Source organism: Neomonachus schauinslandi, chromosome 10, assembly GCF_002201575.2.
Source record: "Neomonachus schauinslandi chromosome 10, ASM220157v2, whole genome shotgun sequence".
NCBI lineage: Eukaryota > Metazoa > Chordata > Mammalia > Carnivora > Phocidae > Neomonachus > Neomonachus schauinslandi.
In genome coordinates, this window is record NC_058412.1 from 33,886,064 (window position 1) to 33,898,673 (window position 12,610).

Here is a 12,610-nt window from a genome sequence, read left to right on the forward strand (position 1 = left end):
ATAAAGTTGAGTCCCAAGTAAGTTTAGTGACTTAATGCTCACCTACTTAGTCACATGGAGTTGGGCTGAGAACTCAGGCTTACTTCATTAAAACCCTTTGTTATAGTTCACTAATAGGCAATCTTATATGCCCCATAAGGGATTGCTTTGCATCTCTGGTGGAAAGAACACCAGGGGGAGTAAGGAAGCCTGAGTTCTAGCTCTGCTTCTACCAGGCTCCATGACCTTGGGCAGGTCCGGTCCTTTCTAAGGCTCAGTGTTCTCCCTGAAGAGGAGGCAAGGTGAACTCTTGGGTCTTGTCCAGCACTAACATTCCTTGCTTCCAGTCTGTTTTGAGCTCTGAGACTGTGGCAGTGGTAGCCTTGAGTTAGTCAGGAAGACTCACCCCCATATATCCCGTACTAGGGTAGAGGGAGAACCCGGGAAGAAGGGAGTCCTCCTCTCACTTGTTTGCCTCCTTGGTGTCCTTATAGGACACACGGGGTGACCATCTTCTGTCTGGTGGGGGGGTTCTGGACTTGGGCTCCAGTGGGACTCTCATAACCCCAAGGGGCTATGAGAATCTCTCGACGCTCCTGGGAATCTCAGGCCAGAGGCCAACCCTTATCATGACCCATTCGGAACCAGCTTCAAAACCCAAGTCCCCAGGCCCTCGGCAGAACCATTGCGCAAGCGCAGCCACCAGTTCGGCGCGAGGCGGCCGGATCCCGAGGCCGAAGCAAGGTGAGAGGGAAGGGTCTGCAAGCCCCCGCCTCCATGTTGTCACGTGGGAGGCGGAGTCGGAAGCGGGACGGCGTGCGCAGGGGTGGAGCTACCGCCGCGCGCGGGCGCGGGGGCGGGGCGCAGCGCGGCGTTCGCGGTTGCTGCCTGGTAGGGAGGCCAGGCAGGCGGCGGAGCGGCGGGGCTCTCAACCTGACGGGGAAGTGGCCCGGGCGGCTGCGGCTGACTGCCCCGGGACGGGCGGACGATCCGACGACGGAGGCGGGGGCTAGGAGCCGAGCCCGGCAACCTAGAGAGCGAGCGGGTCAGGCTCAGCGGCGGCCACCCTGTCGGTCCGCTGAATGAAGTGCCCGCCCCGCTGAGCCCCGAGTCCGGCGCTTTCCCCGCAAGATGGACGGTTTTGCCGGCAGCCTCGGTGAGTACGGCTGGGGAGTCCTCCGTCTTCTCCGCGGAGTGGGAGCCTTGTTCTCTCCACACACAGCCCAGGCCCTGCTCTCCACCCTGCCCCTGGGGATGGTAGTAGTTCCACTGCACATGTTCCCCTCGAGGCTACCGCCCCTCTGCTGGCTACGGCGGACTCAGAACCCCTCCCCCCATGCCCAGTCCTCCTCAGCAAGACCCTCCCTTCCTCCCAGCGTCCCCTTCAGTGCATGGCCCTCCTTCCCGCAAAGTGGAAACCCCCTCTCTCAGAGAGGCCCCCCAGTAGCTGGTACATCCCTTTCCATACAGTCACGGCTCCCCCCACAGACCTACCTTCAGGGTTGGGGCACCCCTTTCTGAAACCTTGACCCCTTCAGGGCACAATATTTTTCCTTTCCACATACTGAGCTCTCTTTCAGAGTGGAGGCACCCTTTACCCATGCAGGGGGTCTCTTTTTAAGGTAGGGACCCCCATTTCCTCTTCAGGAAGAGGGCACCCCCCCCCAGTCTTCACTTTAAATTTGGAGACTTCTTTTAAGTATATCTCCAAGTGTCTGACAACTTCCCTTCTTTCTTCCACTTCTCTGAACATATTGCAGTGGTGGAGAGAACTAGAAGAAATGAAGCATCATTTGCTTAATACAGGAAAGGAAGAGGTGCATCTGTGTTGGGGGACCCTTTTTAAAAGAAGAGTGAAAGCAGAAGTATTCTCTGGCTCTGCAAGCATGCTGGGGAGAAGTCATTCTGCCCAGTGACTCCATAGGAAAGGGGGCCTCTGTCAGGGAAAGAAAGGATTCTCCATTTTTGGTATATGTTGTCTTTGTGGAATGGAAGAGGTTATTAAGTAGGCTGCAGTATCCTTTCCCTGTTCCCTTTCAGCAGAATAAAGGTAGTATATTTTGTAACTGGCTAAGGGAATCAACTAGAGGCTGGTACTCAACGCCCTATAATCTGTGTCTGGAATTACTATTCTTTGAGGCCACTGGAATCTGGTTACTCTAAAGATTGAGCTCAACTGTTATGATGGTGAGAGAAACAGCTTCTGCTTTGGCTGATTCTGCAGTTATGTGATACCTGTTGCTGGATTTGTATTTTCGGTATTTTATGTGAAGGTAGTTTGTATTCAGACGCCTTTCTTGGTAATAAATCCCTCGTTGATTAATGTTCATGGATCAGTGCATGATCTGGCCATAGGCCACACTTTATTCAGCCATACTGGGATTAGTTGAATTTTTAAAATCTAAAGTCAAAAAGTTAGTGGAAGAGCAATGGACCCATTATAGGTATTAAATAGTAAAAACTATAATTTTGGCCCTGAGCCTCTGCGGGAAGAAAAGAAAAACACACATTAGAGTTCTTTGAGAGTGGAAATCCTAAAATAGGAGACAACTGAGTGTTACTCTTTCCTCCCAAGGGCACCTGTTGTCCATTATCTAACGTTTGATGTCTTATAATTCCTTACATAGTGAGGTTGTTTCATTCTTGGCTCCTTTTAAAGAGGCATCAATTTTTCACTGCTGGGCGCCTGGGTGGCTCAGATGGTTAAGCGTCTGCCTTCGGCTCAGGTCATGATCCCGGGGTCCCGGGATCGAGTCCCGCATCGGGCTCTCTGCTCCTTGGGAGCCTGCTTCTCCCTCTGCCTCTCTCTCTCTCTGTCTCTCATGAATAAATAAATAAAAATTATAAAAAAAAATTTTCACTGCTTTTTTTCTTTCTTTTTTTTTTGCCTCATGCCTGCATTTATTCACTAATCATAGTGGACTGAAAGACTTGCCCTATATGTTCACAAAGAGGTGCTCGTATACTAGGGCAAAAATTGAGTGTATTGGGAGATGTGGGACTGAGATACTGCACTGTCGGCTCCTCAGCGTTTAGGAATGGTGGGAGCACTACTCAAAGTAGAAATCAGCTTTTACTTCTTTCCTGTTGATTCCAAGGACTTCTGAAAGGCTTGCCAAGGCTTCATTTTCTTTAAGTGTTTTGAGGGAATCTTTCTCACCAATGAGGGGAACTTGTTTATTTTGGAAACAGTAGATATACCTTGTTAAATAACTTTATTCCTTCTTATTCAATTCATGAGGAACTGATATGAGAGATTGAAAGATGAAGAATTGCTGTGGGGGCTCCACTTTTCATAAAGAATGTTACAGCTGACCCTAACATTAGGGATTTTTTTTTATTCATTTGATGCCATCCTTGATTGGATAAGATTTTTCTTTAGATAGGTGTTGATCAGCTGCAAGGGAGATGCCTGTCTCTAAAGAGAGGAACCTGTGTCAGCAGAGAGGGAAAGAAATGGTTCCTGGCAGTATTTCTGGAGCTACTCCTGATGAAGAAAGTTTTCAGCAGGAGCTCTGTGCTTTCTCTTTCTGTCCCCCCTTGTAAGAGTAAAACTAGGCCCTATCTTAATGGAAACCTCTAAGGGGTGGGGGAGGGGTAATGCTGGTATATTTTACTGGTAGTCTTTAAACAGAACTTTACTTAGCTCTTGCCAGATTCCTTATTTCTGTTCCCTGCAGTTCATTAGTCTAGAGCTTAGAGTTACAGTGATCTTTATTTTATCGTAAGAGAGCTATGAATGTAAAGGCAAGCACTTGTATTCTAGAAGGTGTTTAAAACTTTTTTTTTAACTAAAGAATTCAAAACATGTGACGTTCATCTGGGGTCACAAGTATTGAAAGCATTTATTTATTCTCAAGGAAGTATACATGTATATCTCCTTTTGTATACCAGATGGGTTCTTGAAAAAAAAAGTGAGAAAACTTCATTTATATAAGCAGAAAAGTTAAGTGCTTTATAAACAATGATTCTAGAGAAGCTGATTATTTAAGGGAATCTTATGCTGGATCATTTTGTAAAGTGGAAAACTTAAAATTCAAATTGTACCCTTGATTGCAGAGTGTTTAGATAAGGAAGACACTATGCGTCTTATAAGATGTCTGAATTAAAGTTTTGTGTATTGGCTTTTGAGATCATTGAGAGCAATGTTAGGTGATTGGTTATGTTCTATGTGCCACGTTGAAATTATATACCTGTCGTATTACTTTTGTTTTACATAAAAACAGCTAAAGGATGCTTTTAATCTCTGCCGCTGATGAATTTTAGGCAGTTTGGCTGGCAGGTGCTTGTACTATGGAATTTCCCTTAGGCATAGTATCTTTTCGTTCACAGATTATGGTAATTTAAAAAGTCAGCGCGTTGGAAACAATGAAAAAAAAAATTTGTGTGTGTGGGGGGAATACCCTAAACAAACTATCTTGATAGCCTGCCTTCAGATCACTACACACACACCCCCACCCACCCACCCATCATCCTTAGTCTTTTTAGCATCTTTTTTTCATAATAAAGGTTTTAATTTTGAGACATTTATCTTGGAATTAGCCTAGAGGTTAGTCAGTGCTTACACTTTAAAGAAAGCCTACAGTTAACCATATCAGTTTTAACTTTCTGCTCCAAAGATTAGTTAAAAAACAAAACTCAAAAGTTCTTTTAAATAAAAATTGTAACAAATGAAATTGTAGGGTTAGTATCTATAAGAAACATAACATTTTGGTGCAGGGTATATGAACAAACAAGCAAAATGGAAGTGGTGTGCTTCCGTTTATGAAATATTTTAAGAAAACAATCTTTTTTAAAAGATTTTATTTTAGAGGGTGGGGTAGGAGCAGAGGGAGAGAATTTTTCAAGTTCACTCCCCACTGAGTGCTGGACTGGCCGGGGACATGGGGCTGGATCCCATAACCCATGAGATCCTGACTTGAGGTGAAACCAAGAGTTGGACACCTAACTGACTGAGCCACCAGGCATTCCAAGAAAACAGTCTTTTTAACATCACAATATTAGAACTATGATTTCTCATCTCATACTCTTTCTTAAAGAAACAATGCAGTGTATGTTTTTTAAGTATTAATCTAGTCTTAAGCATTTTTTATTCACATAAAAATGTTTATCATACAATATTATTTGGGGAATTTTTTCTTTTAATTTATTAGTTGTCTCTTGAAGGGCTTAAGATAGGCTTAAATTATATAACAAGACAAGAGTAGTAACTCTTATATGGTTACTACAACATCTATGACATGAGTTACTTTTTAGCATCCAAATGGATTAATACCTATTTTGTGACCAGTACTGTGCTTGGTTGTTCTTATGGGAAGGACAAATATAAGACATGCTTCTTGTCCTTTAGGAGTTTACTATCTGGTTTTAAATAGATATCCAGAGATGTTGAAGCATAAGTGAAGTACCAGAAATGGGACTAGAGGAGAGAAACACCATTTAGAATGCTGTGCTATGTATAAAGCATGTAACTTCTGAGAGGGAGCATTTGGAGATTGCTAAATTTACCTCTATAGAGCCTGGCTTTTTAAAACAATGAAATAATTTACTTAGCAAACTTACGTTTAAGTTTGAGTAACGTGGGAAAAGTACTCTCTTAACTTTATCCGTGTGAGTCCATTTCTGTAACATGTAAAATTTCAATATTCATAAGAAATTTAGGAAGAACTTTTTGATTTTGAAATAGATTCTAAGACTTTTAATAAGTCTATAATCTACTTCTTCAACTATTACATCAGTATGGAAGATTTCCAAATGTATAGTATATTTCTGTGTCTCTGTATGATCTCTTGTCTTATAGTTTTAGCTCTCTCAGACTATTATAATGCCTTAACTTTGCATATTGCTTTATGCTTTATCTCATTTAATCTGTACACTAATCTTGGGAGAGAAGAAATTACTCTTTTATAGATGAAGAACCTGAGGTTCAGAGAGTTTGATTTTTTTTAAAAGACTTTTTGAATCCAGAGTTTTCTTTCTCCTTTCTTCTTTTTTTGGTGGGAGGCCTGATTTGTTGGATTTGTATCCAGTGAAAACAATACAAAAGAAGAAAGAAAAATAAATTATCTTTTTTGTAGCTCATCTGCATGTATGTTAACATGTTGATATATTTTTTAGTCTTTTTTTTTTTAAAAGATTTTATTTATTTATTTGACAGAGACAGAGATAGCGAGAGCAGGAACACAAGCAGCGGGAGTGGGAGAGGGAGAAGCAGGCTTCCCCCCGAGGAGAGAGCCCGATGTGGGACTCGATCCCAGGACCCTGGGATCATGACCTGAGCCGAAGGCAGGCGCTTAACGACTGAGCCACCCAGGCACCCTATTTTTTAGTCTTTTTCTATGCCAAATTTTTATGTAGTTAAATCATATTATGGGTAAAATTTTGCATTCTAGTTTTTTTGTTTGTTTGGATGCCAACCGTTTTTTTCATTTGAACTCAGATTTTTCTGATAGTGTTCAATTTCTTTTCCCTACCCTACTGCTGACTCTTCATGGTCCACTCATACATCTGACATACCTGAATCTGAACTCTTCCTCTAAATCAGCTGCTTTTCCTTATTTTCCACTGTCTGTATCATCCAACCTTGAAATATCAGAACCATGTTTGATTCCTTCCCATTTTTGCCTACCACATTAACATCTCTTCTGGGACTTTTCAGTTCTTGTCACCTTTTCTGATCCCTTAATTTTCTTTTCTGTCACTATAGTTCAAATACTTATTATTTCATGTTTGGATTATTGTATAGCTTAAGGAATTTCCACCTGTCTAATTTTTTTATGGGGGGGGGGTGGCCTTCAGGTTAATATTCCTAAAGCAGTACTTTGATTATGCCATTCCCTCTTTCAGCTTCATTGCCTTGATGACTGAATTCAAACACCTTAGCCTTGTTTTCAAGGTCTTCTATTATCTCCTACAATCTTAACAAGTTCTGGCCAAAATGACCTGTTTCTTGTTCCCCAGATTTTGTTGGTGCTTTCTCATCCCTGTGACTATTCTCCGTACCCTTTAAGGCCCAACTCAAATATTGTTTCCTTTCTAAACACCCTTCCTTATTTGTTCCCTTTCATTCCCAGCCCAAAGTATTGAACTTTTAACCTAAGAGAATTCTTAGGGCACTTATTACAGAATCTCTCTTCTTATAAGGTAGAAATATAAATTATGACAAGTCTTAAAAAATATTATTAGTCTTATTTCTCCAGCCAAATTATAAACCCATTGAAGGGGCGCCTGGGTGGCTCAGTTGTTAAGCGTCTGCCTTCAGCTCAGGTCATGATCCCAGGGTCCTGAGATCGAGCCCCGCATCGGGCTCCTTGCTCAGCAGGAAGCCTGCTTCTCCCTCTCCCACTCCCCCTGCTTGTGTTCCCTCTCTTGATGTGTCTCTCTCTGTCAAATAAATAAAATCTTAAAAAAAAAAAAAAACCCATTGAAGGCTGACACTCTCATGGGTCTTTGAAATCTCACAGCACAATATTAGAGGTTTTATGGTCTAGTAAAATCTGGGGGGAAAAAAATAGGGGACCAGTATATAATCAACAACTTACAGCCTTCACTTTCACCTTCACTTTCATAAAAGAAAGAGCTTTGAAGATGAAATAATTATTGTACACAATCTGTGAATAGAGTCCTTTAAAAAATTACTCATTATGTTCTCATTTTTTTTCATTTTACCTGAAATGAGTGAAAACTTTGTCCCAGACTTTGTTGGGAATCTAGTAAAGAATTCCATGCCAGGTTCTAGGGTAGTGTTTTTCAAATGTAGGTCTTGTGCATGACTTATTATTATGAATTTAGAAATTAATTTATTTGGGGTCAAGATCAACATTAAAAAAAGAGGAGGAAAAGAAAGAAAGATTATAAAATATCAGTGCTTCACATGATACTGTTTCAAGAAACTTTTAATTTCAGTTGCGTATGTTTGCCTTAGGCTGCAGTATAAAATTTCTTACTGTGGGTTATAGTCAGGTGAAATACACACTTTTAGTGTGTATTTTAGACTTTCACCTGAGAGAAGGTGGGAAGATTGACATCCACATGAAAAAGTGGATGAACAATCAGAAGTAGTTACAATAAATTGTGTGCTCTGTTTTTGAAAAGTTTTTAGGATCTGAATATAATGATTGGAATATAGTTAATAGCAGTAAAAATATATTGATAGTTCTAGAATCAGTGTAATTCAGGCAAACTCAGTATGTAGAAATATGGTTTCATAAAACTGGTAGGCTAGGGTATATTTTTTACTTTGCAGAAGGATTCACCATGTTGTGTTTTTTTGTTTTTTGTTTTGTCTTGTTTTGTTTTTAAGCTTTCCTGATGAAGCTGTCTGTGTCTTGGCTGGTTCTTCACCTCATTAGCTGTTTGAAATCTATCCAGTCTTTAAGGCATGGCTCAGTACATTTGTTTTTTCTGGAAGCTCTGCCTGATTATTCTAGTGTTGTACTCAAACCATGGTACTGTGGTGCTCCTAAAGTAGAGGAGGCTGAGTGGTTGCTTACACCTGAGGGATCTGGGAGTATAGCCAAAAATTGGAGTCTATTTAACTTAAAAATTCATATGATTATTTTGCAACCATTATAATAAGGAATGGTCCAGACAGGAATCACTGATAGATACTGAATCTAAGGGGATATTTTGATGAGGAGCAGGTTGTTTGCATAGTCTTAAATATCTCCCCATATATTGCTCTTTAGTTACAAAGAGGTAAAAAAAAAAAAAAAAAAAAAAAGTAACTCTATACAGTGATGAAATCAGACAACGCCTTGAGTATGTGATCAAAATAAATAGCACTAGTGGACATTGTGTGCCTCTGAATGTAATGCCCTGAGAACACATCTTTTATGTAGTACTCCAGCCAGGAATGGATAACCCGAATCTAATCATGAGGAAACATTGAACTCCAAACTGGGGAACATCCTATTTTTTAAAATGGTGGGAAAACTGTCTTTTTTTTTTTTTTTTTATGTTAATGTTATAAAGACACAGAAAGGCTGTGGAATGTTCCAGGTTAAAGGAGAATAGAGAAACATGACAACTACTTGCAACATGTGATCCTAGACTGGATCTTATATTAGAAAGGAAAATGCTATAAAGGGTAGCATTGGATTATTTGGCAAAATTGGAATATGGATGGTAGATTGGATAAACGTGTTGCATCAGTGTTAAATTTACTGAAGGCGATAACTATCCTTAGGTTATGTGAGGGAGTATTCCACACTGAAGGGTTTTTTTTTTTTTTTTTTCACGTTAACATTCTTAGTTTATTGATCCTCTCATGAAAAATCTGCACAACCAGATAAAGCCACTGTAGCATCTTTACTCCTTCTGTTGTCCAATCTCCAGCTCACTTTTTGCCAGCACCAACATTGGCTTTTGCAGTCCCCCTGACTTTCTTCATTCTGTTCTTGCGTTCCTTTCGCTGTTTTCTTGATGTCTTTTTCTTCTCATACAGGCCATGTCTTGCAAATCTGTGTTTGGGTTCATTTTTCTTTGCATAATCCAAGGAATCATATATCATGCCAAAGCCGGTTGTCTTGCCACCACCAAAATGGGTTCTGAATCCAAACACAAATATGACATCTGGTGTGGTCTTGTACATTTTGGCTAGTTTTTCCCGATTTCTGTCTTAGGTACTGTTGCCTTTCCGGGGTGAAGAACATCAATGACCATCTGTTTCCGCTGAAGTAGTCGGTTAGTCATGAACTTCCTGGTCCGGATAGTTACTGTGTCGTTCATGATGGCGGCCTAGCTTCAAGCAGCCGGGGAGGAAAAGAGCCACACTGAAGTTTTTAGGGATAAAGGGTCATGATACATGAGCCACTCTCAAGTGGTTCAGAAAAAATGATGTAATATATATGTATGCATACATATATTTCTTTGTATACATAGCCGTGTATGTATATGCAAGGAAGGAGGATGCTTATGGGTAAGTAAAGCAAATGAGTAAAATGTTAACAATAGGTGAATTTGGTAAAAGCTGTATGGGTATTTTTTGTAGTATTTTTGTTCTTACAGCTTTTCTGTAAGTTTGAAATTATTTTTAAAAAATCATGAACTTTGCATTAAACTCCATAATACAGCATTTTAAAAGTATAGAAATGGCTCCTCTCTCTGACAGTTTCAGGCAAACTCATGGGATAAAACTGGCTGTAAGAATAGTTCCATATCATGTGGTTTCCTTCTATCCCTAGGCCTCAGTTTGAGAAACATGCCTCTGAGCCTGAGGCAGCTGTGGTTCAAATTTAGCCGACAGACATGTTTTGTTTGGCCCTTTTGAGTGTTTTAAAAATTGGGAAATTTCGCATAAAAATCTGGATCTCTGGAATGATCTTGCCCCTGTGGGCTTGCATTCCAGATGATCTATATACTCACTAAGTGGTGTGTCAGATAAGCAGTCTCAGTCCTTACCTTATATACCTTCCTTGTTTCAGGTATTTACTTTATTTCCTGACCTCTATAGGCATATGTTTGCAGCCTTTATCTAGCCCAAGAGGTGGTGGGGGTGTCTGTCTTCCCTGTGCTCATATGATTTGATTTGAGAATTAAGTTGTTGAACTGATGCCCTGTCACCTTCTAATGTTGTAGTGTGTATATCCTATAAACAAAGTCATTCTCCTACATAACGATACTACAACCAAGAAAACTAGGAAATTAATATTGATACATTCCTACTATCTAATCATCAGACCCATTGAGATTTTGCTAATTGTCTTAATAATGTCTTTTATAGCAAAAAGATGCCACTCAGAATCAAATGTTGCATTTAGTTGTCATGTCTCTTTAGTCTCCTTCAATCTGAAACTAGTAGCCTAGTCTTGGGTTTTATGACCTTGATACAAGATTACAGGCCAGTTGTTTTGTAGAATGTCCCTTAATTTGATGTTTCCTCCTGATTCAATTCATGTATCTTTGGCACAGATGCCACAGAGGTGAAATGTGTTTTGTCGCATTGCATCCTGTCCTATGGTGCATAACTTTGATTTGTCCCATTGCTGGTGATGTCCACTTTGATCATTTGATTAAGGTGATGTCTACCTGGCCTCTCCACTGTAGAAGTACTTTAAATTTTTTTGTTGTTGTTATTAATAAGTATTTTGTAGGAGTTGCTTTGAAACTTTGTAAATATTTTGTTCCTCATTGGACTTTCAGTTTATTGGTTTATTTATATCTGTATGAACTCAAGTATCCTATTTTTTTCAATGGGCTATAATCCATTACTGTTTATTTTGATGCTCACATTGGCCCCATTTTGGCTAGTGGATGCCCATTCATGCTAGCTTCTGCATTCTTTTGATATGTTCCATCATTCTTTGAGGACTTTCTTGCTTTTTGACACAGTGAAATGATTTGGACATACAATTCTGCTCATAATACATATGTATTTTATATAATTTTAAGTAGGGTTCAGATGAGAGTTTGAATTAAGTCATTTTAAGTTAACATTTTTTATGGTTCTTTAGTAATTTATAACTGCATAGTATTTTATCTTACATTTAGAATGGTGTTAAACCAGGGACTAGATCGTTAATGTAAATTAGCTTGAAGACATTTGTCAGTGGGAAGTCATTCAGGATTATATTTGTTACTGTTCTTTTTCTGTGTTTAAACAATCAGCAGTTATCTTGGAGTAAGGTACTGTTAGGTGCTGTGTGTATTAGGGTGGTTGGGTAAAAGAAAATATATTTAAGCAGCAAAATCAACCATGTTTTTTTCCCACTTAAAAAATTATGATCATCTTTCCTTCTCAGCAAGTATAAATATAAACTTCAGTGCATTGTATTCCATTATTTGGACATCTGGTCTCCTTAAGCTGTGTATATAGAACATAATTTAACTTATTCTTGATGACTGATGGTGGTTATTATGGGCATTGGACATGGTTCTTTGCTGTGACACAGTGGTGCCTTCAAGAGCTTTCTGTGTAGGGCTGTTTGCTCCATACACTAAATGACTGTACATAATTATAACTGTTTTCCTTGCTGTTGCTTGTCACCTAGCGTCCGTGTGCTTTACCCTTTCCTCTCTTTATTGTATCATTTACGAAATCTCACCCATAACATTTGAGTTTATATCTCTTGAAAGATAAGGACTCTTCTTTGATTATCAGACCTTAAATTTGTTCATAATTTCTTTTTTTTCTTAAAATTTAAAAAAATTTTTAAAAGATTTATTTATTTGAGAGAGAGACAGCACAAGCAGGGGGAGAGGCAGAGGGAGAGGGAGAAAAGTAGACTCCCCGCTGAGCTGGGAGCCTGCCGTGGGGCTCAATCCAGGACCTGAAAATCATGACCTGAGCTGAAAGCAGATGTTTAACCATCTGAGCCACCCAGGCACCCCTGTCCATAATTTCTTAATATCAAATACCCAGTCAAATATCTTGATTATCTCATAAGTGTCATTTTACAGTGGTTTGTTTAAATCAGGATTCAATCAAGATCCAAACATTGCACTTAGTTGCTGTGTCTCCTAAGTCTTTTAATATGTATTTTTCCCTTCGCTTTCCTTTTCTCTTTGCAATTTGTTGAAGAAACCAGACCTTTTGCTCTGTAGAGTTTAATAACAAGTGCTAATTGTATCATTTGGTGTTTTTAAAACGTTTCTTTGTCTTTTGTATATTCTTTAAATTGAAAATTTTGGA

At 39.7% G+C, this 12,610-nt stretch overlaps 1 protein-coding gene and 1 pseudogene across 1 annotated transcript in view; one reads left to right on the forward strand and one right to left on the reverse strand.

Moving 5' to 3' along the window:
• The first annotated feature begins 1,012 nt into the window (after positions 1-1,012).
• Positions 1,013-12,610, forward strand: part of EML4 (EMAP like 4) — a 147,911-nt gene continuing 136,313 nt past the window's right edge. Inside the window, exon 1 of the mRNA XM_021697806.2 lies at positions 1,013-1,135. Coding sequence (XP_021553481.1) covers positions 1,111-1,135 — 25 coding nt within the window. The 5' untranslated portion in view covers positions 1,013-1,110. The remainder of the gene's footprint in view (positions 1,136-12,610) is intronic.
• LOC110587581 lies at positions 9,220-9,732 on the reverse strand (annotated as a pseudogene).